Source organism: Nicotiana sylvestris, chromosome 6 (genome assembly GCF_000393655.2).
Source record: "Nicotiana sylvestris chromosome 6, ASM39365v2, whole genome shotgun sequence".
In the NCBI taxonomy this organism is placed as follows: domain Eukaryota; kingdom Viridiplantae; phylum Streptophyta; class Magnoliopsida; order Solanales; family Solanaceae; genus Nicotiana; species Nicotiana sylvestris.
In genome coordinates, this window is record NC_091062.1 from 135,060,742 (window position 1) to 135,087,739 (window position 26,998).

At 35.5% G+C, this 26,998-nt stretch overlaps 2 protein-coding genes across 3 annotated transcripts; one reads left to right on the forward strand and one right to left on the reverse strand.

Moving 5' to 3' along the window:
• Nucleotides 1-12,736: 12,736 nt before the first annotated feature.
• On the forward strand, nt 12,737-17,350 carry LOC104233296 (DNA-directed RNA polymerase II subunit 4-like). The gene is made up of 6 exons (XM_009786686.2): nt 12,737-12,845; nt 14,467-14,575; nt 15,129-15,206; nt 15,328-15,361; nt 15,462-15,530; nt 16,751-17,350. The coding sequence occupies exons 1-6, from the start codon at nt 12,797-12,799 to the stop codon at nt 16,826-16,828; spliced, it is 417 nt and encodes a 138-aa protein (XP_009784988.1). The 5' UTR covers nt 12,737-12,796; the 3' UTR covers nt 16,829-17,350.
• Nucleotides 17,351-17,989: 639 nt separating this feature from the next.
• On the reverse strand, nt 17,990-25,316 carry LOC104233305 (E3 ubiquitin-protein ligase RHF2A-like). 2 transcript variants are annotated; one of them, XR_011400242.1, is made up of 9 exons: nt 25,180-25,316; nt 23,463-23,594; nt 23,337-23,383; nt 22,165-22,227; nt 21,953-22,061; nt 21,470-21,861; nt 20,951-21,098; nt 20,538-20,877; nt 17,990-18,347 (listed from the first exon to the last, which is right to left on the reverse strand). XR_011400242.1 is itself a non-coding variant. In XM_009786695.2 (9 exons), exons 2-8 carry the CDS (start codon nt 23,592-23,594, stop codon nt 20,571-20,573), a joined length of 1,158 nt encoding a protein of 385 aa, XP_009784997.1. In that variant the 5' UTR covers nt 25,180-25,316; the 3' UTR covers nt 17,990-18,347; nt 20,538-20,570. The 2 variants fall into 2 exon arrangements, 1 of the variants encoding a protein (XP_009784997.1); XM_009786695.2 differs by having other exon boundaries at nt 20,991-21,098.
• Nucleotides 25,317-26,998: the final 1,682 nt, after the last annotated feature.

Sequence of the window (26,998 nt, forward strand, 5' to 3'; positions counted from 1 at the left end):
TCACCATGCCTATACGTCGTACTCAACAAGAAGCAAGTAGCAAATATGACTCAACTCCTAATCCCTCAAGCTAGGGTTAAACCAAACACTTACCTCGATGCCTTGAACACCACTCAAGTCTCAATTATAGCTTTACCTCTTGATTCCACCACCAATCCGCTCGAATCTAGTCATAAGTTACTTAATCACATTAATAAATGCTAAATGAATCAACCCCAATGCATGAAAATGAGTTTTCCAAAGTTTTACCCAAAAGTCAAAATTCACCCCCGGGCCCACGTGGTCACAACCCGAGGTTCGGACCAAAACCTGATTACACATTCCCCCATAATTCAAACATATGGTTTGTTTTGAAATCGGACCTCAAATTGAGGTCCAAATCCCTAATTTTAGAAAAACCTAGGTTCTACCCACATCACCCAATTTCCCCATAAAAATCTTTGATTTGAAGTTGAAATCATGTTAAAAGATGTTAAGAAGTGAAGAAAATAAGTTAGAAATCACTTACCAATCGTTTCAGAGAAGAAAAGTTGTTTGGAAAATCGCCTCTTATGTTTTGGGGTTTTGAAAAGTGTAAAATAACTGAAATTCACGTGTATTTATACCCCTCTGAAGTTCCCACCGCGGACCACGCAAGAAGGAACGCGGCCGCGCAGGCTCCCTGAAGACCTGCGGATCATTGCCCCGTGCGGACCGCACCAAGCCGACCGCGGCCGCACAGCACCCACCGCAGACCGCTCAAGGCGACCACGGCCACGCTGGCCCCTCCGCGGCCGCACGTGATTGCTTGCGGACCGCACAAGAGGGTTCAGAGACCTGTCAAAATTCCTGAACCTGCAACATCTGATCTTTTAAAGCCTAAGGAATCCCAGAACCTATTAGAAACTCACCCGAGCCCTCAAAACTCTAAACCAAGCATGCACACTACCTCAAAAACACCCTACGAACATATTCGTGTGATCACATCACCAATATAACATCATGAACATCGAATTGAGCCTCAAGATCCATGAAATTTCTCAGATTTCCTTTTAAACATCAATTTTCCCAATTTGGGTCCAGATCACGTCAAACGACGTCCGTTTTTTACCAAACTTTATAGGAGTGATTCAAAACATATATAAGACTCGTACCAGGTGCCGGAACCAAAATACGGGTCCGATACCATTGCTTTCTAATCAGATTTTATTTCCATTTTCTTTAAACATTTTCAGAGAACAATTTCACTTAAAAATTCATAACTCGGGCTGGGGACCTCGGAATTCGATTCCGGGCATACGCCCGAGTCCCATATTTTCCTACGGACCCTCCGGGATCGTCAAATCATGGGTTCGGGTCCGTTTACCTAAAATGTTGACCGAAGTCAAATTTATTCATTTCGAGGTCAAAACTTAGCAATTTTCACAAGATTTCACATTTAAGCTTTCCGGCTACTCACCCGAACTGCACACACAAATCGAGGCGACTCTAAATGAGGTTTTCAGGGCCTTGGAGACACAGATTTCAATTAGAAACAGGTGATGACCCTTTTGGGTCGTCACATATTCATTATAGTAATACAGTTTGGATAATAATCTTAAGGAAATTATTTTTTTATATTATAATCTGTATTATGTTTTTGGAGATTAAAACCCGTGTGATTTTCTACTCCTTCTGAATTTTTCTATTTTGATTTGAAGATATAAAAACTTCATCGGAGTAATAAAATTCAGAAACGATTTGAAGACCATAAAAACTTCATCGTTTTCTGCGAAACAGTATATAAAAACTTCGATTTTTATTTATTAAACATATTGTTTATCATTAATTACAGTACTGTTTACTGTACTATTTTTTGCCATTAATTGAAATCTTCTGTTGTTGATAGTGAGAAATAAAAATTGGTAATGGAAATCCTTCTGCGACTGTTGCGCCAACGACGATAGCCCTGTCAAACCAAACTACTGTTCCACCGGCCGAGAAACCAGAGAAATTTTCTAGAGCTAATTTCAAAGGATGGCAGCAAAGGGTGTTTTTCTGGCTTACCACACTTGGTATGTAGAAGTTCACCAGTGAAGACCCTTCAATGCCTGCCGCCGACATGCCGGATAATGAGAAGTTTATGATTATTGAGGTGTGGAAATAGGCAGATTTTCTTTGCAAAGGCTACATCCTAAGTGCTTTGGAGGATGACTTGTACAATATCTACAATGCTATGAAAACTTCAAAAGAATTATGGGACACACTTGAGAAGAAGTACAAGACTGAAGATGCATGCTTAAAAAAGTTTGTGGTTGCCAAGTTTCTAGACTATAAAATGATAGACAACAAAACTGTTGGAACCCAAGTTCAAGAGCTTCAACTTATTTTTCACGACCTTATTACTGAAGGCATGGTAGTGAATGAAGTATTTCAAGTGGCTGCAATGATTGAAAAATTGCCTCCTTTATGGAGAGATTTAAAAATTATCTTAAGCACAAGCGCAAAGAAATGAAGTTGGAAGATTTTGTGATTCGACTTAAGATTGAGGAAGACAACAAAATAGCCGATAAAAGTCTCGTGGAAATTCAATGATTATGGGAGCTAATATCGTTGAGGAGACTGCTCTAAAAAGTAAGAAGAAGAAGAAGAAGAGGTCTTCTAGACAGACTAAGGAGTAGAACAAGAAGAAATTTAAGGGCAACTGTTACAATTACGAAAAAACTGGTCACAAAGCCCCTGATTGTGGTCTCCCGAAAAAGGATAAAAAAGGGACATGCCAACATAGTGGAGAAAAATGATGACATTGATGATCTGTGTGCAATACTTTCGGAATGCAACCTAGTTGGAAATCCGAAGGAGTGGTGGATTGACTCTGGAGCCACTCGACATGTTTGTGTTGTCAAAGAAGCATTGTGACTTACTGTACTACTGGTCCCGAAGAAGAGCTTTTCATGAAAAATACTACAACAGCCAAGATTGAGGGTTATGGGAAGATATTTCTGAAGATGACTTCCGACAAGGTGTTACGCTCAACAACGTTCTTCATGTTCCTATTATTAGGAAGAATTTGGTTTCAACTTCTTTACTTGTTAAGAATGGATTCAAATGTGTATTTGTATCTTACAAAGTTGTTGTAAGCAAGAATGAAATATTTGTTGGAAAGGGCTACCTCATAGAGGGCCTTTTCAAACTCAATGTAATGGTTGTTAACAGTATTAATAAAATTTCAGCTTCTTCTTATTTATTGGAGTCAAATGATTTATGGCATATTCGTTTAGGACATGTCAATTACAAAACCTTACGAAAGTTAATTAATTTAGAAGTATTGCCTAAATTCGAGTGCAATAAATTAAAATGTCAAATATGTGTTGAATCTAAGTTTGTAAAACATCCTTATAAGTCTGTTGAAAGGAATTCAAATCCTTTAGACTTAATTCATACCGACATTTGTGATATGAAGCCGACACTATCTCGAGGTGGAAAAAAATATTTTATAACTTTTATTGGCGATTGTACTCGATATTATTATGTTTATTTGCATAATAGTAAAGATGAAACAATTGAAGTATTTAAGCAATACAAGAATGAAGTGGAGAATCAATTGAATAAAAAGATCAAAATGATTAGAAGTGATCGGGGTGGAGAATATGAATCTCCGTTTGCAGAAATATGTTCGTAATATGAAATTATCCATCAAACTACTTCCCCTACACACCTCAATCCAATAAAATTGCGGAAAGGAAAAACGGACATTAAAGGAAATGATGAATTCCTTATAATAAGTTCCGGATTACCGCAGGTGAAAGCTATCCTTACAGCTAACTGAATACTCAACGGAGTGCCCCACAACAAAACGCAATCTATTCCATATGAAAAATGGAAAGGAAGAAAACCCAACTTGAAATATTTCAAAGTGTGGGGGTGTATAACAAAAGTACAAGTACCTTTACCCAAAAGGATAAAAATCGGACCAAAAACTGTGGATTGTGTTTTCATTGGATATGCTACAAACAGTAAATCATGTTGGATTTTGGTTCATAAATCTGATAATCCTAAAATTCATGTTAATACGATAATTGAATCAGACAATGTTGAATTCTTTGAAAGCATCTATCCGTATAAAACTGAATGCGAGTCGTTAAGTGAAAGACCTAAACGACCACGGGAAGAACCAAAGAAAAATACTCCAAGTGAAGAAGATCTAAGGCGTAGCAAACGTCAAAGAACATCTACTTCCTTTGGACCAGATTTTGTGACATTCTTGCTTAAAAATGAGCCTCAAACTTTCATAGCAGCTATATCATCTTCTGATTTAGCATTTTGGAAAGAAGTAGTCAATAGTTAGATTCAATTAATTTTGGATAACCATACATGGGCATTGGTCGATCTACCTCCAGGAAATAAGCCTTTAGGTTTGAAATAGATCTTCTAACGAAAAATGAAAGCTGATGGCACTATTGACAAATATAAGTCAAGACTTGTTGTCAAAGGATATAGACAAAAGGAAGGCCTTGATTACTTTGACACTTACTCGCCAGTAACGAGGATAACATCCATTAGGGTGTTAGTGGCACTGGCGGCCGTGTATGGTCTTGAAATCTATCAAATGGATGTTAAAACAACTTTCTTAAATGGACAATTGGAGGAAGAAATTTACATGGAACTACCTGAGGGTTTTGTGATTGCGGGTAAAGAAAAAAAGTGTAAACTTGTTAAGTTGCTTTATGGACATAAACAAGCACCCAAACAATGGCATGCCAAATTTAACCACAATGTTGGAAAGTGGGTTTAAAGTCAACGAGTGATTAAAAACACTCTAGGTCATGAACTCATTGTTTGTTTATATGTTGATGGCATGTTGATAATGAGCAAAAATACGGCAGATATAGATTCTACTAAGCGCATGTTGGCTAGAAAATTCGACATGAAAGACTTAGGAGTTGCTAATGTGATCTTAGGAATCAGAATTCACAAGACTCCACAAGGTCTAGCATTATCACAGTCTCATTGTATTGAAAAAGTACTTGACAAGTTTAAATATTTGGATTTCAAGATTTCCAGGCTCCAATTGACGTAAGTTATGCACTTCAAAAGAATAAGGGTGAAAGTAACTCACAACTGGACTATGCAAGAGTATTGGGAAGTTTGATGTATATCATGAATTATACATGACCAAATATAGCATATGCTATTAGCAAACTGAGTCGGTTTACAAGTAATCCCAGTCAAATACATTGGACGGCAATGAAACGAGTTTTGGGGTATCTGAAACATACCCAAAATTATGCTATGCATTATAACAAATATCCCTCCGTGATCGAGGGATATAGTGATGCAAATTGGATCACCGGATCATCTGAAGTTAAATCCACAAGGGGATATATTTTCACAATTAGGGGTGGAGTAGTGTCTTGGAAATCATCCAAACAAATGTGCATTGCCCGCTCTACAATGGAATCTGAATTCATAGATTTAGATAAGGCCGGTGAAGAAGTTGAATGACTCCAGAATTTCTTGGAAGATATTCCATTTTGATCCAAGCCTTTGCACTTATATGTATACATTGTGATATTCAAACGGCAATAGACAGGGTAGGGAGCGTTATGTATAACAGAAAATCTCGTCACCTACAACGGAGACACAATACCGTTAGAGAACTACTCTCTAGTGGTGTTATCACAATTGACTACGTAAAGTCAAGAGATGACGTGTCAGATCCACTTACAAAAGGCCTATCTAGAGAGGCAGTTGAAAGATCATCGAAGGGAATAGGGTTAAGTCCTAGGACAAGTCATCATGGCAGTTACTCTACCTAGTAGACTGGAAATCCCAAGAGCTAGGTTCAAAGAGATCAAACAAAGGTATGAATGACGGTTCAACATTGCCAAATAACTTAATCAATTCTCGTGATGAAGACAATATTCAGAAACCAGGGTAAAGTATTAAGGCTTTTTGATGAGTCATAAAAGCTTAAAACATTTTAATGATTTGCTAAGCCTGGCAAGAAATGACCAGATAGTGTGTCCATAGGATTACACGTTTAGGAATCACATATGTGAGTGTAAAGTGTAAGTCATTTCAAGGAGAATAAAAGTAAAGGCCCATTCTCTAAGAATTCATGAAACCAGGCGGTGTTCATGGTTGAAACGAATCCAACCGTAAGAACCATAGATGGTTAAGGATTGATTGTGTGACTTATGTTGTGATAACAACATGATAGGGGATTCAAGAATTACTAAAGAAAAACAAGAAAATCAAGAAACGTGCGGAAGCTAAAAGAAAATAAAGAAACGAAAAAAGACGGAAAATTAAAGATAGATTGAATTCAAGAAAGGTTTTCTTGAATTCAAGAAGTCTATTCTTGAAATTGAATCCTAACAACAACAATTAGCTAACAAAGAACTAATCGCCTTTGGTAGAGAATTAAAAAAATAAGAGATAGATTGTGAAACCCAACCCTTTAGAATAACAAGAACAATAATAAGCCTAAACTTATCATCTTTCTTGAATACCTAGAAGTGATCTAAGATTTCGAAAGAGTTTAATCTTACCACCTTAAGTTGAGTCTTAAAGGTTGAAGAATAAATCCAAGAGTAGCCACACACAAGAGTGCAAGAAAAATCTCACAATTTTTGTTGATAATAATCTGAATAATCTCCCTAAAAACAAAGAATACACCCCTTTATATAGAGAGGGGTCACGAAATTCTACCAAAAAAACAAGCAAATAAAGTCCTAAACTACTTTAGACAACAAGTCCAACTACCTTAGGAAAAGAAAAATACTAGGAAGCAAAAATCAAGTCATTCTTGGAAAGTAATTCCAAAAATCTTAGTAAAAGAAAAACATACCTTAACTAACTAGGAAAGCAATAAATATAATCCCATAATATATGGAAATAAGTCCCAAACAAATCTTGGGCCGAATCTTGAAAATCTTGGAAATCTTGAAGGAAATTTGCAAGCAACTTGGCACCAACTTGCACTCAACATCTAGCACGACTATTGTATCATTCTTGAACATCAAGTAAGTCCTTTTTATGCTATAAAACGTGGCTTTATGTAGGACTTCATGGGCTGCAAATTTGGACATATTTTAAGTGCCAAATTGGCTCAATAGTGGCCTGATTTGGACCTTCTTCAGAAGATGTTTCTTGGGATCTAATCCACCTCTTCTTGGACATGAATTTGGGCCATAAAATAATTATAACACTTAGATAACTCATATCCTTTATCCTTAAGCTTTTTCTCCCAACTAATAACTTCTTTGATCGTTCCTGAAGTCCAATGACCTTGTTTTGCAACTTTTAAGCTTGAGATCTTGTTAAAGGCCCTCTTTGAGATTTCAAAGTTTCATCCTTGTCCTTGAATCGATTTGAGCTTCCTATGATGCTATCATGTTGTCTAGGTATACAACAAAGCTGGACGGTTCAAAGATATCAAATCTACAGATTGACCAAGTAAATCTGATATAAGTTCACTATGGAAAGTTCAAAGGGAAACCTACTTATCCAGATACAATTAATCCTTACATGTAAATCACACACTCGTTCGTGCATTCCTTTGTCTTATAGCCATTCCCCATTCATGTGGGGACTGTTGGGATTAAAAGATTGATGAATGGGAAATGGGGGGAAGAAAGTGGAGGTAAAGTGAGTTCCCTTTTGCTTTGGAAAGAGAAAGTGTCCCTCATTGGTGGTGGAAAGAAAAGGAAATGTGCTTATATTGAGAAAGCAGTTCTCTTGGTGTTAAATAGGTTGGAATGAAAGCAAGCCTCACGCCGTCGTCATCGCTCGCTCGGCTTCGGATTTGGTTAAAGATCACTTGATTGATTAATCTTTTCGGATAAATTTTTTTAATTATTTAATTAATTAACCAAAAATTCAACCCGGAATAATCCAGGATCCACGACCTGGTCCGTTTCTTTCTCGGATTATTTTAAATCTTTTTTTCCGTAATATTTCAAACGGGAAATGTTCCCACATGTTCTAACAGCCATGGCTGTTTCTGAAAGGTTGCAAACCTTTTCAGAAACAGTGCAAGAAAATGGCTTTAAACATGTCTTGATCCCAGAATCTTTCCTTACGAAATTTTCTGATCTTCTTCTTCTTCTTCTACACAAAATTTTTCAGTGTGTTTTACAACTATGGTTTCGAAGTATCACAGTTTTTGGTACCAATACACTGGTGAATTAAGTTGTTCTATCCTGGAAGGATAATATTCCAGCACCTTGGGTACTTGAGGGAAATAATTTCCTTAAGGACACAACTAGTATTAGCACCCGCGCGGATGCGCGGCACTAATCATGTCAAATATTTAAGTTATTTAGATTGTATGTAAATAATCTTAAAGTTTACACTTTTTCAGTAAATATAGATGATCATTGGATATTAACTACATGGAAAAAAAATTAACCATTTCTTCTATTTTTTTTTATACCATTCTTGCCGGTGTCATTGGATCCTAAAAATAGTCACGAAGCAAAATAATAACTCATAATTATGGCAAAACAATCAAATATTGAGACAATGAATGACTCTTTGGATAAGACTTAACTCTTTTACTACATTGAACTTTTATTTGGTGTGTTGATATCTCTTAAAAAATATTTCTTTCTGAAAATTTCAGTTTCTGAAATTTATTTTTCAATAATAATTATTTTTATAATAATGTAATTGAAAATATTATTCATAATTCAAAACTCATTTTAGTTGGCTATCTAAAAATATATTAAAAAGAAATCTTTAGCTAGTGATTTTCTTTTACTCCATTTTGATATTTGACATTAACCATATTAAATATATGAGTCATTTGAATTATATGTAAATAACCTTAACATTTAAACCTTCTAAACAATTATAGATAATTGTCAGATATTAATTAAGAAACACTACATGAAAAAAGACAAACATTTTCTCAATTCTCGTAGTGATAATTTTATTTTTGCATTATTCTCATAGGTATCATTGGAACATAAAAATAGCAACAAAGTAAAATAATAACTCATATATATGGCAAAGCACAAAGGTTGACACGATATAAACGATTCTTTGATTACGATGTGACTCTTATACTACGACTTGAACTCTAATTTGGTATGATATTATCTTTCAAAAAATATTTCTATTTTGAAATTTTAATTTCTAAAACTTTATGTATATTATAATAATGATTATTTTTATAATGATGCAAGTGAAGATATTATTCTTCATTTAAAATTCACTTTAATCGGCTATCTAAAAATTTAAATGATTCTTTGGCCAGATTTATTTCAGTATGACTCCACTTTAAGTTTATCGATATCTCTAGCCCCAGAATTTGAATTTTCAATACCCTATATATACAAAATTTTGTTCTTTGAAACATTAAATGTTTAAATTAGTTGATTATTATTATAAAACATTGCATATATTGTCTTAAAATTGTCAAACAATTTATTTTTCGACACCATACTTGGCTTAACCTCAATGCAAACTACTCAAGTTGCATTCCAATTCAATTCGAATATCATATCAGTTTGTTAGTAATAGTGATTTTTAAGAACGACACATAATGTAAATTAAAAAAAAATTCTAAGATATCCGTATCTTATAATCTATGTATTTGAGTTGAAAAAAAAACATTTATGAAATCGATGAGATTAACTTTCAACTTTTTTATACTCAACAAAGATGAAACATAAGAAGAAATTTGTTGTCATCTTTTATTTCTGGTTTTTAGATCTTTCTAACATTTTTTTCAATATTTATTTTCTTTTATCTTATTTTTATGTCATTATTTATTTTGTTACAAAAAATTAATTTATTTCACTATAAAAGGATGAGTTTTTAATAAAAATTGTCTACATATGAACTTTAATTATATTTTTGGCCTTAGGTTGAAATTATTTCATATTTTTCTTTTGGCTTTATCTAATCAGCCTAAATAGGTGCTCACCCGACCACTTAAATTAAAAAATTGAATGACGTGTAATTTATATATAATCCATATATAATATGTGTATAATTGTGCATTGTCGGTATATCATCTATTTATATTAGCTATAAAAAGTAAACAATAAATATGGCCGGATATTATGTAAATATTCCATAAGATTTTGGTATTTTGAGTTTATCCATTATATAACTTCTATTATAATAATTTTAAAACTCTCTACTAATGTTCAAAAATATCGTATCTTTTTATTATCTTTGAAGTAAAAAAAATAAATAGTTTTTTCGAAATAATTTGTTTACATTTTAAAAAAAAAATATTTCACGCCATACCACTTTTTTTTATTATATATTCTTTGTTATACTTAAAAAGTCGCTATGGAAACTATCAATTAGAAACCAATTTCTCTCTTGATGAGTTTGAAAAAAAAACTTTCACATAATCTAATGATTCAAAACTAATATTCTTCAACGGAAAAAATATTATACCCTTGCAATATTGGCTTGACTACAGCTATATGAAGGGTTTCAGCTTATACCCTTCAATTCCTTGAATGTGCTAAATTGAAATTAATGATAGCAATTGTATAGCCAAAGTTTTGTTATTTGCTTGATGTCCATTTATGCAAATTGACTCTTCAAACAAATATTCCTCAAGAAGAAAAAAACAACAACTTTTTTTAATATTGACTGATTTTGTGATGTTTCTTTCTCCAGCGTGTATATTTACTTTATTATATATGTAAGTAAATTTTTATTTGATTTTGTAAACTCTTTTTTGTTATTTGGATAAACATAAACGTGTACGCTATATATTACATTTATTTTAAAAGAAATTCATTTTATTCAAATCTAGTTACAGTGTTTCAAAGAACTATGCTTTTAGGGTTTTAAATAGTTTTATAGTTATATGGAGTAGTTTTTTTTTGCTAGAGGCGAAGTAGTATTTAAATAATTAGAAAAATAACAAAATTTCCTAACATGATTGCATATGATCATTAACCGAATTAAGTATGATAATATGATAAAAAAGATAAATTTTATTTTAATTTAAATTCGAACTTTAAAACTTTATCTATAAATTCAAAATTATATTTTAATTATAATATATATATTATATTATATTATATTATATTTTTATTTAACTAAAATAGTCAAATATAGAATAAAGTTACCATATATTATTGACATTTATTAGCTTGCCACTTAGCATAACCATAATGTCAATTATATATGGTAACTTTCTTGCTTTAATATATACATAGATGTGCTTTCAGTAGGCTCGATTTATTCCGAAATTATTTTTTACATATTATGTCGACATTCTGTTACTGCTAACTTTCTGTTTCTCTTTTATATTTCAGAAAGTTTACTGTTTCATTATTCATTATTGTAATACAGATTAGATAACAGGCTTGAGCCGTGAAAACAGCCTATTGCAGAAATACATGATAAGGCTGCATATTATAGACCCTTGTGATCCGGTCCTTCCCCACCCTGCGCATAACGGGAGCTTAGTATATCAGGCAGTCTTTTTTTTAATAAAAACTAACACCGGGAGATCACTAAATAAGACACGTGATATAAGGGTGTATTGTGGGCCGGCCCCAGCCCGGGACCGCGTGCCAAACTGGCCGGTCTCTAGTGGTGCAAAAGCCCATAGCGGGCCGATCCTTACCAAAAAGCCCGTGAGCCCGGGACCGGCAAGCGGGCCTGGGCCGGTTCAATCGGGCCAAACGGCTAATTTTTAATTCTTTTTTTAAAAAAAGGGACAACTGTCAGATATTTAAAATTTAGCCGTTGGACTGCATTTTTAGCCGTTTGGCACTTTCAAAAATAGCCATTTGGCTTCCAAACTTTGTTGTAACCCCAAACTTTTTATAATTACACTTTTTCCCTATTCTCAACTATAAATACCCCCTCATTCTTTCATTTTTACTCACAAATTCTTCAATCTCTCTCATTTCTCAAACTCAAATTGAAGTATTCAAGTCTTCAAGTCTTCACTCATCTCTCATTTCTCAAACTCCAATTCTTAATTCAAGTTAAATCATGCCCGGTGATTCTAGATTGCACCCATTTATTTTGGAACACTTTAATGTGATAGAAGAAAATGAAGAAGTTTACATAATAAAGTGCAAGAACTGTGGTCTAGTCTACACTCGTCGTCGAAAGGAGGGCACAAGCTCTTTAAGGAGGCATATAAAGAGTTGTCTTGCGCGTTCTCCAGACATTCGTATTTAAGATTTTAAGTTGATTTGAGATAATTTGTGTTATTTTAAAATTATTAGACGTATTATGCTTAATGTTCTAGTTTGTTAGATTAATTTGAAATATTATGTTGAAGGTATTGAAATTTAATTTGAAGTATTAAATGTAAACTTTAATTTGAACTATATCTATAGCTTATATATTATATAAGGCAATATATAATTATATATACATATAGCTATATATAAGCAATTTATATTAGTATATACATATATAGTTTACAAGAAATTGTCTTAGATAAAAAAAATATCTCGGAACGAAAAGCCCGTTTAAGCCTGCGGGTCCGGCCATTTAGCCCGGGACCATGTGGGCTTAGGACTGCAGTGGGTTGGTTCTACTAATTTGGCCCGTTTGGCCCGGGACCACCAAAGCCCATGCCCGTTTGGCCCGTTTAGGCCCGGGCCCGGACCACAATACGGCCTTAACGTGATATGATGATATCTCTGTAGTGTCATTAGAATTTTTAATCTTTAAGGGAGTATTCGCAGAAGAAGGATTTCTTCTGTGGCGTTTCTAGTATTTTCAGAACTTTCGAGGACATAAAGCTAAATTTCTAATTCTCGAATTTTGCCTTTTATAAGTAGGCTAGCTCCTTCGATTCACTGCTTTTTTAGTAGGTGATCTTGTCTGAAAGATGTCAGGAGAAGAAGAAGAAAATGCTGCTGAGCTCAAAATCGGTGATGGTAAATAATCAGCTTCTTCTAACGCACTTTATAAATCGGTATCATTGTAGTATGAACAGCTTAATTATCTGCAAAATTGAGTTTTAATACTTATATCGTTCTTTTGTTTTCTAGTTGAATTTAGAGTTGAAGTTTTATGTTTTCTGTTTCGAAAATTTATTTCTTCTATTTAAATTTGTACATTATGCAATACTCACTTCTGGTTTTAGGTAGCTTACACTGTATTTTGATAGCTTATTGTCGATTTCTTGATGCAGCCCATTAAAAAAAGATCTCTCCCCCCCCCCCCCCTCAAATTCTACTCATAAAAACAGAATGTTTTTCCAATTTTAATCATAAATGCAAAGGGGAATCGAGTCTTATCAGCAAGCTATTTTTTTCCCCTTAATATGGATTATATAGCATTTTAAATGATTTCCCCCCCCCCCCCCACTTTGTTTGGTGTTGCGTCTAGGATCTTTTCTAGTATAATGCAGGATGGAGTACAATATTTGGCTGAGGTTACTATATGGTGCATGTGATTCTTTCTATTGGTTTAAATGTTCATGAGAAAATACTTGATATTACAATTTGTTTTTATTTGGCAAAAGAAACAGGCTGCTTTTTTTTTACATAGATGCTGATCATTAATGCTAGCTTCACTATATGCCTCATTTAAACTTTTTAGCATCCATATTCTGATGAGCCTCTTAAAAGCATTACCTACTTGTTAGTTACTCTCTGAAATTGTTTTCTATAAGTTTGGTGATGAAATTATCTGTTCGGGGAATAGAGCCTATTTTTGAGGCATGAAGTGGAGGAAATTATATTAGTACTGCATTCGTCTTTTTCTCTGAGAAATGTGAAATTTAGGAGGAATACAAGATCGAGAGGAGGGGAGGCACTCCTTTAGGTGGATTAGCCAGTCTTTTACGTTAGTCTTTCTATACCAGTATACTGAATCCCACCCAGACAGTGTGAGGCAGTACGGTTCTGAAGGAGGTCAGTTTTTCTAATTTGACAGCTACTAGGAGTGCCATATTTACGGATGAGAATTTTAGGAAGCGAAGAGGAATGCTTGTCAGTTGGTGTGTCTTGTGCAAAGAAATGGGAGAGGATGTTGAAGATTCTCATCCGTGGTGAACGGAACTTGTGCTGAATCCTTTTGGCCATTGCTAGGTAATGCCAAATTCTGTGGAGGCATTATTTGGGCCCTGAAAGCAGAAGAGGAGTGAGGAGGAGAACTTGGGAAATCACTCCTTGAGCAGTTGTGTGGACCACGTGAACATAAAGAGTTTGAGTTGACATGAAGATACTCTGCTAAGTATGAAGATAATTTTTCTGAATCCATTTCAATATTAAATCCTAAAGTTATAAGCTAAAAAACAAATTCTCCGTTCACATTTTCATTCTGCGAAGCCGGATGGAAGTGGTTAATTGTGTGCCCCCACCCTTTGTTAGCCAATCACTGAGAAGAATATTGGCCCTTCACCCCCCACCCCACCCCACATCCCTCCAGCTTTACTCCAGCTATTCATGGTAGAAATCGTTTAAACTCTGTAGTCTTTCTCCTGCTTGTAAGCATACAAACAGCATATCTGTTGATGAAGTTCAATAAAAAATTTTGTTACTTTGGTTTCAGAATTTTTGAAGGCGAAATGTCTAATGAATTGTGAAGTCGCGTTGATTCTTGAACACAAGTACGAGCAGCTTCAACAGATGTCTGAAGATCCAACGAATCAGATTTCACAGTATGTGTATAAATCTAGATGCCCAGGATATGTCAGTAAATGCTCAGACTTTGCCATGCTTCAGTAGATTCTTTAAAATGCAAACTGGATTATCTGATATGAAATAGTTGGTATTCTGTGCTTGGCTGAGATTCCTATAGAATCATTTTTTGGTGTAGGTTCTTTACTCTTTTGGTATACCTCTTGTATCGTTTTCCCCCACACATCAGTAAAAGTATTAGTATTTCATAAGAGAATGGGTAATCTGCTCCTTTCACAATGTGTCTGTGATAAGTTGTAAATGTCCTCCTTCATATCACCGTTAACAACCACTTTGTGGAATTTTCATGTTCATATTTAAGGCAAAATGCAATGAGATTTTCTTAAGGGAAACTATGCTGCCCTGATATTGAAATATGCTCTCTCTCTGTCTCTCCCTCTCCCCCGCTTAGAAAGGAAGCAGGAGTCTAACGAAGTGGTTTACGTTTTCGACATCTAAATATGTGTGGAGAGATAATATGTGCTTAGCTATTACGTTCTCAAGTTTGGTTAATTGGTTACCCTTGTCGTCTAGGGTATTTGAAAAGTCACTGCAATATGTGAAGCGTTTCAGTCGGTACAAGAACCCTGATGCTGTTAGACAAGCTCGAGAGTATCCTCCTACCTGTGGCTTATAGTGAAAAACTTCAGTATATCTCTTTTTGACATTCATGCATATGTGAAAATACAAGAACCAGTCCTTTCATAGAATGTAAACCTTAACCTCAATTCAGAATCCTTAGTAGGTATCCACTTGCTGAATTCGAGGTAAGTATCTGTCCTTTTTAATTTTTTTAAATTACTTTATCCTTGTATTTCTGTTTTTATCTTCATTGAAACTGTAGTTTATAATTTTGATATTGTGCAGCTCTGTGTTCTGGGGAATCTTTGCCCCGAGACTGTTGAGGAAGGTATCGCCATGGTCCCATCCATCAAGGTACTCACGTGTCATTCTATTCAACGTTAGTAGATTTTTGGTCAATCTATCAAGCAAGATAAAACAATACTCTTTCTCTCTGTGCCTCCACTGCCTGGTTTTGTTACCCAATCTATTTCTGAACTATTGCCTTTAGCTTTTACTGAAGAGTGAAGACCAGGATCATTGTTTAAAACTCAATCAACATGGCCAAGCATGACAGATAATTGAGCTAGAAATAATGACCAGCTGATTCAAATTTGTCATCATGTTTATTTAAGCCAGACAGCTTGTCCATATAATGTGTTTTTGGATAAGTAACTAGTTTATATATATATTATTTGACATGAGAGAAAGTCTACATAAAGGTGTATATACACCTCTTATACATTGTTATACAGTGTATTTATGTTACCTTATGTGTTCATTATACAATATATAAGTATTGCATAAAGGTGTACAAGCAATGTGTGTGTGTGTGTGTGTGTGTATATATATATATATATATATATATATATATATATATATATATAAATTAGTATTTGACATGAGATGTGTGAAGTTTAAGAAAAAAGGATCACGACAAGGACTTGGAAGTGTTATTAAGCCATGTCAAATCACTACAAATCTCCGTTTGTTGTCTTAAACATTTTGGGAGTGGTTTCCATGGTGTATTTCATTGCCTAGCTTTCAGCTGCATGCACTTCTGACTTGTGTGAAAATAATGTCTGGTTTCTCACCACATTTGGTGTTGTTCTGTAGTAATTCATCTGATAGAAAACTCCAGATTCTAAAATAAGAATTATAGGATTGCAGATATCTAGAGTTGTAGTAATTTCAGAATTTTATCAACTTAAAGAACACAACCAAAGTGCTTGATATGGACTTAAACATTTTCTGCACCAATAAGGTGGCTTTTGATTGTCTTACTAAGGGATTTAACGTTCAAGAGTTTTTACATTTCGTGGCTGGTTTTGAAATTCTGATCTGTTAGTTTCACTGTGTATTATTTGGTGTTTGATTTGTTTTGAGGCATAGCATCAACCTTATTTAGAGCTGCTTGTACGTCCTGTGTGCGGTCCTAATATTGGTTCACCAGAAGGCTGAAGGATCTTTAGAAAAATGAGCTTTTGTTCGGAGTCAAATCCTAAATGTTTTCATTTTCCTTAACTGTTATCCAGCAGTAAATCTTCTTATTTCTCTTTATCAAACTCGGGCTAAGTGACATCCTGTGTTTACAGAATAGGGGACGCGCACTTGATGAGGAAGCAATCGAGAAAATGCTAACTGACCTCTCTCTAATTAAGAAATTCGAGTAGTCTCATTATTCAGATTGTCTTGCTATCCTGATGCAGTCTGCTTCCAGTATGTAGCTTCTCTGTCTCTGTACTTTTGGTGACCAGCTGTGTAATGCAAATGGTGCTGTGGCATTCTTAGCTGATTGACAGAGAGAAGACCAGACGACTCTGTCCTCTCTGGACATTTTATTCTTTTGGAAGCTGGTTTTAGAACAATCCTCTGGTTTCAGAGACCAACCCGTTGTTATTTGCACTAAACTATACAAGGTTCGCTGTTTTTGCTTTTGTGTGAGACAAATTAAAGCGTGCTTCTAAAATTCTCTCCTTTCTAAAGTTGTGTTAGGAAACTCCCTAGAATGAAGCCCCACCCCCTCTTTTTCTCCTTTTAACGGAGGCCTCGCCTCGCTTCCTATTTATTTGGTGAAAATAATTATGTTGGAATTCCGACACATTATAAAATTCCAATACATTATGCTGGAAGCTCATATGTAAAAAAATCCAAACTCCATCATATTATGTTAGAATATTTTCGAATTTTGAGGATGTTTTTTTTCCCAGATTTTATCTTTACATGAAAAAGTTGCAAAATTTCGATTAACTTTTAAAACTGTGATTATTTTTCAATTACCAGTTGTAAATCTGGCTATTTTTATTTTTATTTTTTTCCCCATTTATTTGCGAGTCTGGATCGAAGCTTTTTCATTTTTCAATCCATAGCCCCAGTGACTCACACAGCCTCTTTCTCGTCCTAATAAATAAAATGGGATGAAACAAAATCAATGAGTTTTTGATTGATCCACAGCGCAATCAAGCCGCCTTGATTGGAAAATAGAGACCTTGGAAGCCGTCGAGAACAAGTTGCATAAGTCAAACTCAATCAAGCAACTGTGTATTGGAAAAACACAGGAGTATATAATTATGTACATCTTGCCCTTCAAAATAACAATAGAAAAAGTAAAGAGTAAACACCACTTGATTTGCCACCCGTCTCATCTGCCTTTTTGTGTAATCACTTGCAAGCCAATACACAAAACTCTAGATAAAAAACTTAGCAAGAAAAAAGAATGAAATCACAAAAAGCTTTTACAAGATAAAGCTCTAGTGCGTACAAAGATAGGAAGGCTCCTTATGCGATCACAAGTCATACATCTAAACATTACAGAAGTAAAGGCACCTTGAAAATGATTAATCAATATACATATTCAACGTTTACTCAAAACTGTGTTAAAAGTGAACATGCAGTGCTACTGGATCCAAAAAAGATTTGGTCAAGTAACTGTCCAACAATTTCTAAAGAAGATTACAAAGGAGGGTTCATGTAAGATTAAAGAAAACAGTTGTATTCATCAGCACTATCTAGAATGGGCCGATTTACATCTATATTATCATACATATGTACGGCTTGGACCAAATGATAACATCCATCCCTCCTATTTTATTGAAGCAGGCTACCTTCAGTGTTGCACTTCAACGTATTAGGGTTTACCACATATCCAATAAGATGCAAACCATATATCATTGGTGTTGGCAGGAAGTTCACCTGCAGCAGGGAAAAATTCATTGTAATAGACAGATAACGTTGTTTATCCACACAAAATAAAAAAACAAAAATTATGTTAGCATGTAAGGAACTGCAAGAAAAATGCAGATAATATAAGCTTCCTTCAGCTAGCTGATTAGAAGAATTCAGGTTTGTACTGTATAGTGCTAAAAGGAAGTCATAGGAAGACACCAAAAACTTCTGTCTTTGGTGTTAGTAAGACCACTTCAAAAGGGCTTGATATTGGTCAGAAAATAATAACCGTATAGATGGACAAGTTCTTCATGATGGTGAAACTAACCAAGCTTTGGAAACTGTGATCAAAAGATTTTAGCTTTAGCATTTATCAGTGCCTTATCAACTTATCCAAGAACTGTCTGGTCACAACAATTCACTACGAAAGTAAGAACTTTCAAAGAAAACCATCAGGAGCAATTCTGCAAACTACTTCTATTCCTAGCATATAAGCGACATAGTTTAGCCAAAGCTTCTTAGAAGTTCAAAATATCCATGATATAAAAATGGAATCTTCCACAAAGTTATTAGACAGTGCACTGCAGAACCTACGGACAAGGGAAGAGCAGTAATTCAAAGTCTGAAAGGATGTCCGTAGATAAACGAATTCAAGACACATAGTAAAGTTGTCACAAGGGCAAAGATCACAGATTTGTTTAAGGGGGCACAGAGCAAGAGGAGGATCGCTAAATTCCCCCATAAGATTGTAACTGCGTGTTAGGTTGAAAAGCATATAAATCAATCTAGAGGAAGCAGTATTATGCATCGAACATGCAAATTGCTACCAAACAACTCATTAAGAAACCTTTCCTGCCCCGCGTTCTTTTTTCTTTTCTTTTTTAAATTTACTATACTCATGATATAATATACAAGCTCAATTTTCTAAATGCCCTAGGCCATTCGGGGAAAAAAGGCCAAAGAGAACCCCACTACTGCTGAAGAACAGTAATCACATCATTGGGTTCTCTACTTATTTATCACCCAGCAGCAACTTTGAAGTCCTTTAACAGGAAAAAATGTATATAAAGAAAACCATTCTAGACCATACTCGTAAAAGCAGAAGGGCTTTTCTCAAGAGGCTACATCCACAACAAGGTTCTCAGGGTTCATAGAGGGCACAGTCAGATTTGATCCCTAACCAACTGCTGAAGGATGAGGGCTCACACCATGTAAGCTACTTCAAAACCCATACTCCTCCATTGATAGTCCGGTCATGCCATCACCACCATAGATAAAAAACTCAAAACATAATAAAGAAAAATATAAAGGGAAAAAACGGCTCCTGGAAAGCAAAAAAACATTTAGCTAAAGCAACTGTACTACATAAACCAACTTTTTTTCTTTTTCTTTTTCAAAACATTTTTGGGGTGGGACCACTAGCCTACTACTCATATCCCCATATAAATCAACTCAATTGTAAGGTTTCACACTGGTACTAGATTGATTATAATATCATCTACCATCCTCTTCAGACACCATACATCAAATTCTTGTTAATTGAAGGTCTCTTCTCTCCATATTTTTTATTGCTAGAATAATATTTATTAATTTCGTAGCACCAACAAGGTAATAACATGCTACAAAGTGATTGGGAATTCTAAGGCTTCACAATTTACATATGAGAGTCCAAGAACTCTAGCATGTGTTCCAAGCCTCCCAATGCACTTTTATATACCAAAAATACAAGTTTTGGTGGTGCATCTGAAATTTACAAAGATAAGGATAAAGTTTATCCTCAAAATAGCAATGGTTTCTTTATACCGACACTGACCAAAATATACATCTCATAATAGAGATACCTTCTAGTCATGTCGATCACGTAACAATTAAGGTCAGTCAATTTACTCAATGCTATACTGCTATACCAACTTGCTCGACACAACAACGCTTTTCTGTGTCAATCAGTATACACTTGACATACAATAGGCAGCTCCTATCATCATATCTAGCAGCACTAGGTGCTAAGAGCCCTGAAGTCATTGGGGACTACAAAGCCATCAGCATATAATATTCATGGAGAAAACTTCTCTTTTTGTCTAAATTTCTTTCTACCCTTGTTATAGGTTTCTCTTTTCTTTCTTTTAATTTATTTGGGTTTTTTTTTTTTTTGGGGGTTGGGGGGGGGGGGTTTGGAGAGACTAAAATGAATTGGAACTTTTAGAGAAGACAAGTTACCTTTAAGAGAAAATGCTCTGATTCATTCAAAACTTAGTTTGAACCAGAACTTGCAGCACATGGGGCTTGCCTATTATCCTCATTTAAAGAATGGGTATCATCAATCTCAGGTATATGCTGCTCAGCACGTCCAGCAGGTAAAGTCTCCTCCAATATATTTGATTCAGCAGAACTGGCTCTGCTATCTGTGGTTTCCAGATGCTCCATCAGGTGTGATACAGTGGCAACAGCTGCACTGACTTCATTCCTAGATTCCAGACCATGGTCTGATGTCGAACTGTTGCGAGAGAAAAATTTCTCCTTCCAACCCCTTGAACTCTTCGTTAAAGATTCTTTGTATCTAAAAAACGACGATAAAAACAAGTAAATAGGGCTTACAAACAAATAACATTTTCTGATGTTTCAGAAGTTACCTGAACAATTATAAGAGATGATATTAGAGTTTCCAGATACCTCATTGACATTGCACTAAGTCGAGACTTTATAGATTCTGAAAAAGACTGAAAATCTGATGGTCCGGCTCTGTCTTGATGGTTAGGAGAAGATTGAAAAAGAGTCCTCCTACAATACCAAAACTCAATAATAAGTAAAATAAGAGAATATATCGGCCGTATTTGTCTTTTGTTCTTTGGCCTTAACCCCCCCTAAAATTCAAGATTTAAGATATGTTTTGCATCTTGTTCACCAACTCTTCATGATCGGGAATTAAGAAAAATGATATAGCTATCAAAAAGGGAAAAATCCACGAGAAGGCCTTTTTGTTGTGCCCCTATCTAGAAAGGGTGAGGGTGCCAGCTTTCTTTTGGTAATTATTGCAAACCCATTTTATTTTTGGAGGATCCATTCCCATGACTGTAATTATGTAACCCACATAGAGCAAAAGAAAAGAGGAACCATCAAAACTCTCAACCAAGCTTGACAAATAAACACACCTATCATTTGACGAAGTCCCAAGTTGATTAACAGCAGCATTTGATCCTGACCCAGAGGCAGAAACCTGATCAGCTTGAAAAGAAGATGGTTGAGTGACTAGTTGTCCAGAACCTTCTCCGACAGCAACAATTGGAGAATCCTGACCAGAAACCAAGACTGCAGGAGTGGGTCCACCCCCACTCCTTTGAGTAGAAGATGAAGCAGCAGCAGCAGCAGGAGGAGCATTTGGATGAGTTGAAAACACCAGAAAGTGGGGACGACCTTGACCTGATGACCTACCTCGCTGACCTTCCCTTCTGGCAAGGTGGCGTGTCCTTCCCATGGCAGCGGCAGCAGCTAAGTGCTGAATGATACGCTCTTCAAGTTCAGAATCAGTTGCACTTACAGGTAACTGTGAAAGAAACATACAAGATTATGTCACAAAATGGATCATCAACAGCTTATAAGAAGAAAAACCTTTCGCGGACTTCAGAAATGCTAACATGCTGTAATTCAAAATCTCCTAGAGTTGGATGGTGAAAGATTGTGGTGTTTCTAGGAGGATTCATCCTGATGTTTCTCTCGTGCTCTACTGCATCCAACAATTCCTGGCTGAAAGAGAAGCACATGTATCAACAGCATTGAAGGAGGACTAAGAAAGATCATAAACTGATAAACAACTAAACAAGTGGCTGATTTGAGAATAAGACCGAACTTGTTAGGGTCTTTCAAGCTGAGAGCCTGCCAACACATGGGGCACTGGGAGCTTCGCTGACACCTACAGCACATACATTAAAATTATTCAAGATATTAGTGCTTTCAAATTAAGCTCTATTCGTGCCTTTAGTCTCAGTATTTGCAGCATATACAGCCAAAGATCCAAAAATTCATAATCTATCAACTGATAATCTTCCATGACAAATACAAATTTGAAGGAATAAAACTTTGTTCCAACAATTTAAATTTTTAAAAAAAAAAAGAAGAAGAGAAAATCAAATGCGCCAATTTTACCTTTTTTCTAATTTTAATATCAGAAATAGCGGATACAATCATGAATTGATCAATGCCACTTAAGTTTAACCTTCCAAATGAAATTTGGTCGAAACAATGTTAAATAGGAGATATTTGGTGCATCAAGAAGTCATTTGTCATTATTTTGCTCACTCTTTTATCGTCCTAAACAGACACAAGAAGGAAACGGTAATAACAAACCCCCTCCTGCTCTTTGGGCCTCCTTTGCAGGAAGTTGGGTATAAAAGCTTAATAGATAAGATGAAATGCCAAAAATCATGGATAAAAACTATGGATGTTACACCCTTTTCACGGTCATCAATTGTGATTACATTCTACATCATCTATACAATCAGTGAGCAACATCAAGCATCGTTTATTTATGGGTATCTTATTAATCAGAACGAATCACAATGCTGAAATCATAATGACCGCCTTTCTCTTACATCTTCAAGTGAACTGCTCAAGTAGGAGCACATAATCCTCCAAGAAAACCATGGAACCCAAAAGTTGGGTAACAAAGGAATATATCAGAAGAAAAGACAAACTCCAAAAGCCTCATGTCATTTTTTTAATTGAGAAGCCCAATGACATTCTTAATTGCAGTATTTGGATCTTTAACATTGTCAAAATACTCTACATCTAGTTTGTGTGTTCCCACCAGAGGCACTTCATAGAGCATTCTAATTTTCCGCAAGAAAGCCTACAACTCATCTTTATAACATTAGAGGAACAATAAAGGCCCTTAGGCAGCCATCAATGTCCACAAAATGTCACCTTTTTGGGAAGTCATTACCAAGCACTATGCATCCTAGAGATGAGTGAAAGAACAATTTAGACATGAGATATCTAATTAATAGGGAATATTTAGATCACCATTCAAGAATACATTGAAGATGGAACTCATGCTTGCAACCAGTCACCTGCAAGTTGAAAAATTATATTACTCCATTATAAAGCCAATTCTGTTCACAGTAACACGGGATAATGTGAACTATGTACCGTAGAAGGATCACTGTCACAAAATGCTTCAAGACATATGCTGCAGGCATCATCGCAGGCATCCTGAATTCCACCTTCAACAAATGCCGCAGCTGAAGTCAAAATATCCTCAGACATCTTGCCGTCCTCCATCTGTCAAAAGACAAAACCTTAAACATTACTCCACTTTAACAAAGCAAGCAAAAAAGCAACAAGCATTCTGACTTACTAATCTCATATGCAACAACAACAACAACAACAACCCAGTATAATCCCACTAGTGGGGTCTGGGGAGGGTAGTGTGTACGCAGACCTTACCCCTACCCTGGGTAGAGAGGCTGTTTCCAAATAGACAATCGGCATCCTTCCCTTCAAGAACTCCCCACCTTGCTCTTGGGGTGACTCGAACTCACAACCTCTTGGTTGGAACTGGAGAAAAACCTAAAGAAAGCCCTTAACACCAAATGATCACCTTACCTGCTTTGACTTACACTGCTGAGAATCAAATGCTACATAGAGATTAGAGACAATACTGTTGAACTTTAAGCCATTGGGCTTTAAAAGAGAAGAAGTGTGAATTGGAAATGGAGGGAAATAAAATGGAGGGAAAATGAAAATTTGAAGAAGTGAACTTTTGTCTTGCACTTTGTCCCTCATTGGTGAGGGACAATCACATTTATGTGCTTATATATAGATTCACTTCTTAAAGCTCTTAAAAGGAGTTGAAGAGAATGAACCCTCGCGCCGTCGTCGTCGCTCGCTCGGCTCGGGCTTTTGGATTTGGAATTGGAATTGGAATTGGAATTGGATTTGGAATTGGATTTGGATTTGGATTTGGATTTGGAATTGGATTTGGATTTGGATTTGGATTTGGATTTGGATTTGGAATTGGATTTGGATTTGGAATTGGATTTGGATTTGGATTTGGATTTGGAATTGGAATTGGAATTGGAATTGGAAAAAGACTCTAGAACTTCTTTCTTTCTGAATATACTGCATCCTAATTCGCAGTCTCTCTCTCTCAAATTCGTAAGTGTGATTTTGCTCCGTTCTTTGAGTTCGTTGGTATCCTGCAGTTTGTATTGCCACTGTTGCAGGAAGGTTTATTCCGTTTTATCCTGGGAGGATTTAATCCATTACCTTGGCAACGTGTGAGGGGGTTAAAATTCCTTAAGGACGCACAAGAAAATTGTGGACTCGGAATATTTCTGATTCTTTACTATTTTATATATTTCTTTATTCTTCTAACATTTTTCTGATTTTTGTTTCAACTCAGTGACGATCACAAATACAATGTCTCGCTCGTTTGGTTTAGTATGGCATCGATACCAATATCTGTTTTTCCAGCTTTCCACTTGGCTAGTCCCCGATTATAATTTCATACTAATTGATTAATAAACTTTCAACAGCAGCTCAGAGACAAGAGGGGACTAAACCCCAAAATTTCCACCTTTGTTAAACAAATTTGAGAATAACATCTCAAACCCAACACTGAAAAGAGCTTCCTTCCCCTAATCCCACCACAATCTATCACCATGTTCAATATAAAAAATAATAACCATATTACAAATTCAAAAATTTCACTTAATTATCCCTTATTCCCGAAACCACTCTATAACCAACCAAATAGTAAAAAATAACTAGCCAGTCCTCCAAATAGTAAAAGAAGCTCAATTTCCGATACCCAGTAATTAAAATTGAACGAATTAACAAAGCCATGCGAGTAATAATAAATTACCTCAAAGCAGCTTCAGTTAAATAAGGCACAGATCAAAGCATAAGTTGATAAGAGGACTTTGGGGTTTTGAGAGATAACCACAGAAAGGAAAAGAGTGAAGGGCAAGGAAGAAGAAGACTTTGAACTTTCCCTATGAATTATGATTATTTATTTATTTATTTTTACTTTTTTTGGCGTGATGACTGAGCCCACAATAGCTTTCCAAGAAGGTAACATTGCAAGCGAGTGAAATTTTTTTTCTTACCTCAATGGGATGAGCAACAAATGAGCACGTTCAAATACGCACGTGGCATATTATGGTTCTATGGTCCAAAGCATAATTTCTTAGGTGCGTGAATAATCCGTTAGTGTCCTTATCACGCTCGCTATGTTTCACACAATCCAATATCATTTGATTTCCTCATTTCACACTCTTGGCCCAAGAGTCTTGGGCCAAATAATACTCTCATATTTTAAAATTTATATAGTGACATTTTGTATTTTAAGTTTTTGATGCTATTTTACTAATAATATTATTTAGTAACTCTAGCTTGGCTCAACGACGGCGATGCCAATACTAAGTTTTTTCATGTGTCAACAATTCAATGACGCCGGAAAAATAGGATAACTGCTCTAAAGGACACGGTAGGTAACTAGTGTTTCAACCCAGCGAAGATCCATCAACAAATTTTGGATTATTACCAAAAATTGTTTACTACTAAACACACACAATCTTCCAATGACATTTGTCAGGTGCATTCAAATACAATCAGCCCTAATGATTTTCATTTATTGGAGGTACCTCTTAATGACGTTGAAATAACTCGTGCAACCTTACAAAGCTCCTGGCCCGGATGGCCTACATCCTTATTTCTACCAAAAATACTGAAACGAAGTAGGCCCTAAGGTGAAGCAATTTTGTCACCAAATTTTCCTTGATAAGGCAGTTCCTTCAGACCTTAATTATACTTACATTTGCCTAATTCCCAAAGTCAAGCACGCGAATACAATCCAACAATATAGGCCTATAAGTTTGTGCAACACTGTTTACAAGCTAATCACAAAAATTCTTATTAATAGACTAAAACCTGTGATTTCAACAATTATCGGTCCAACACAGACTAGCTTCCAGCAGGGAAAGAGGGCTTCAGACAATGCCATAATAGTTCAGGAAATTATAATCATTTTAAAAAGATAAAAGGAAAAACTAGTTACATGCTTCTAAAGTTAGACCTCGAAAAGACTTTTGGTCGCCTAGAGAGGTCTTTTATCAGAAATATTCTTCTTTATTTTAACATCCCTAACTCAATAATCCAATTAATCATGTCTTGTATTACTACTACAACTACATCAATACTGATTAATGGAACCCGTACTTCCTACTTCAGTCCATCGAGAGGCATTCGTCAAGGGGATCTTTTGTCTCCCTACATATTTATAATATGTATGGAAATGTTCTCCTGTATGATAGAACAGTCAGTAGATTACCTACACTGGCATTCTATCCGTATTTCAAAAAAGGGTCCAGATATCTCTCATCTTTTCTTCGCCGATGACATCATACTTCTTTCTAAAACCAATACACGAAGTTGTCATGCTATTATTGATGTTATCAATCATTTTAATCAAAACTCGGGCCAAAAAATCAACTTCCAAAAATCTAAGATCTTTTTCTCAAAAAATTGCTCCGATTCAACTAAAAATTTTGTGCTGCAATCATTTGCAATGAAGGAAGGCCAGTCTTTTGGCAAATATTTAGGCTTTCCCATATTTCACAATGGACCACGTAAGACTGATTTTCAATTCATACTTGACAACTTTAAAGGCCGTCTAGCTGGAT

Excerpts from the sequence above, each read along its gene's own strand:
- LOC104233305 (XM_009786695.2), bottom strand. The coding sequence starts at position 23,594 with ATGGAGGACGGCAAGATGTCTGAGGATATTTTGACTTCAGCTGCGGCA. Across the intron at positions 23,384-23,462 it reads GTGACAGTGATCCTTCTACG|GTGACTGGTTGCAAGCATGA; the intron begins GTACATAGTTCA and ends TTCAACTTGCAG. Across the intron at positions 20,878-20,990 it reads CTTAGTGCAATGTCAATGAG|ATACAAAGAATCTTTAACGA; the intron begins GTATCTGGAAAC and ends GTCGTTTTTTAG.
- LOC104233296 (XM_009786686.2), top strand. The coding sequence starts at position 12,797 with ATGTCAGGAGAAGAAGAAGAAAATGCTGCTGAGCTCAAAATCGGTGAT. Across the intron at positions 14,576-15,128 it reads CCAACGAATCAGATTTCACA|GGTATTTGAAAAGTCACTGC; the intron begins GTATGTGTATAA and ends CTTGTCGTCTAG. Across the intron at positions 15,207-15,327 it reads GCTGTTAGACAAGCTCGAGA|AATCCTTAGTAGGTATCCAC; the intron begins GTATCCTCCTAC and ends ACCTCAATTCAG.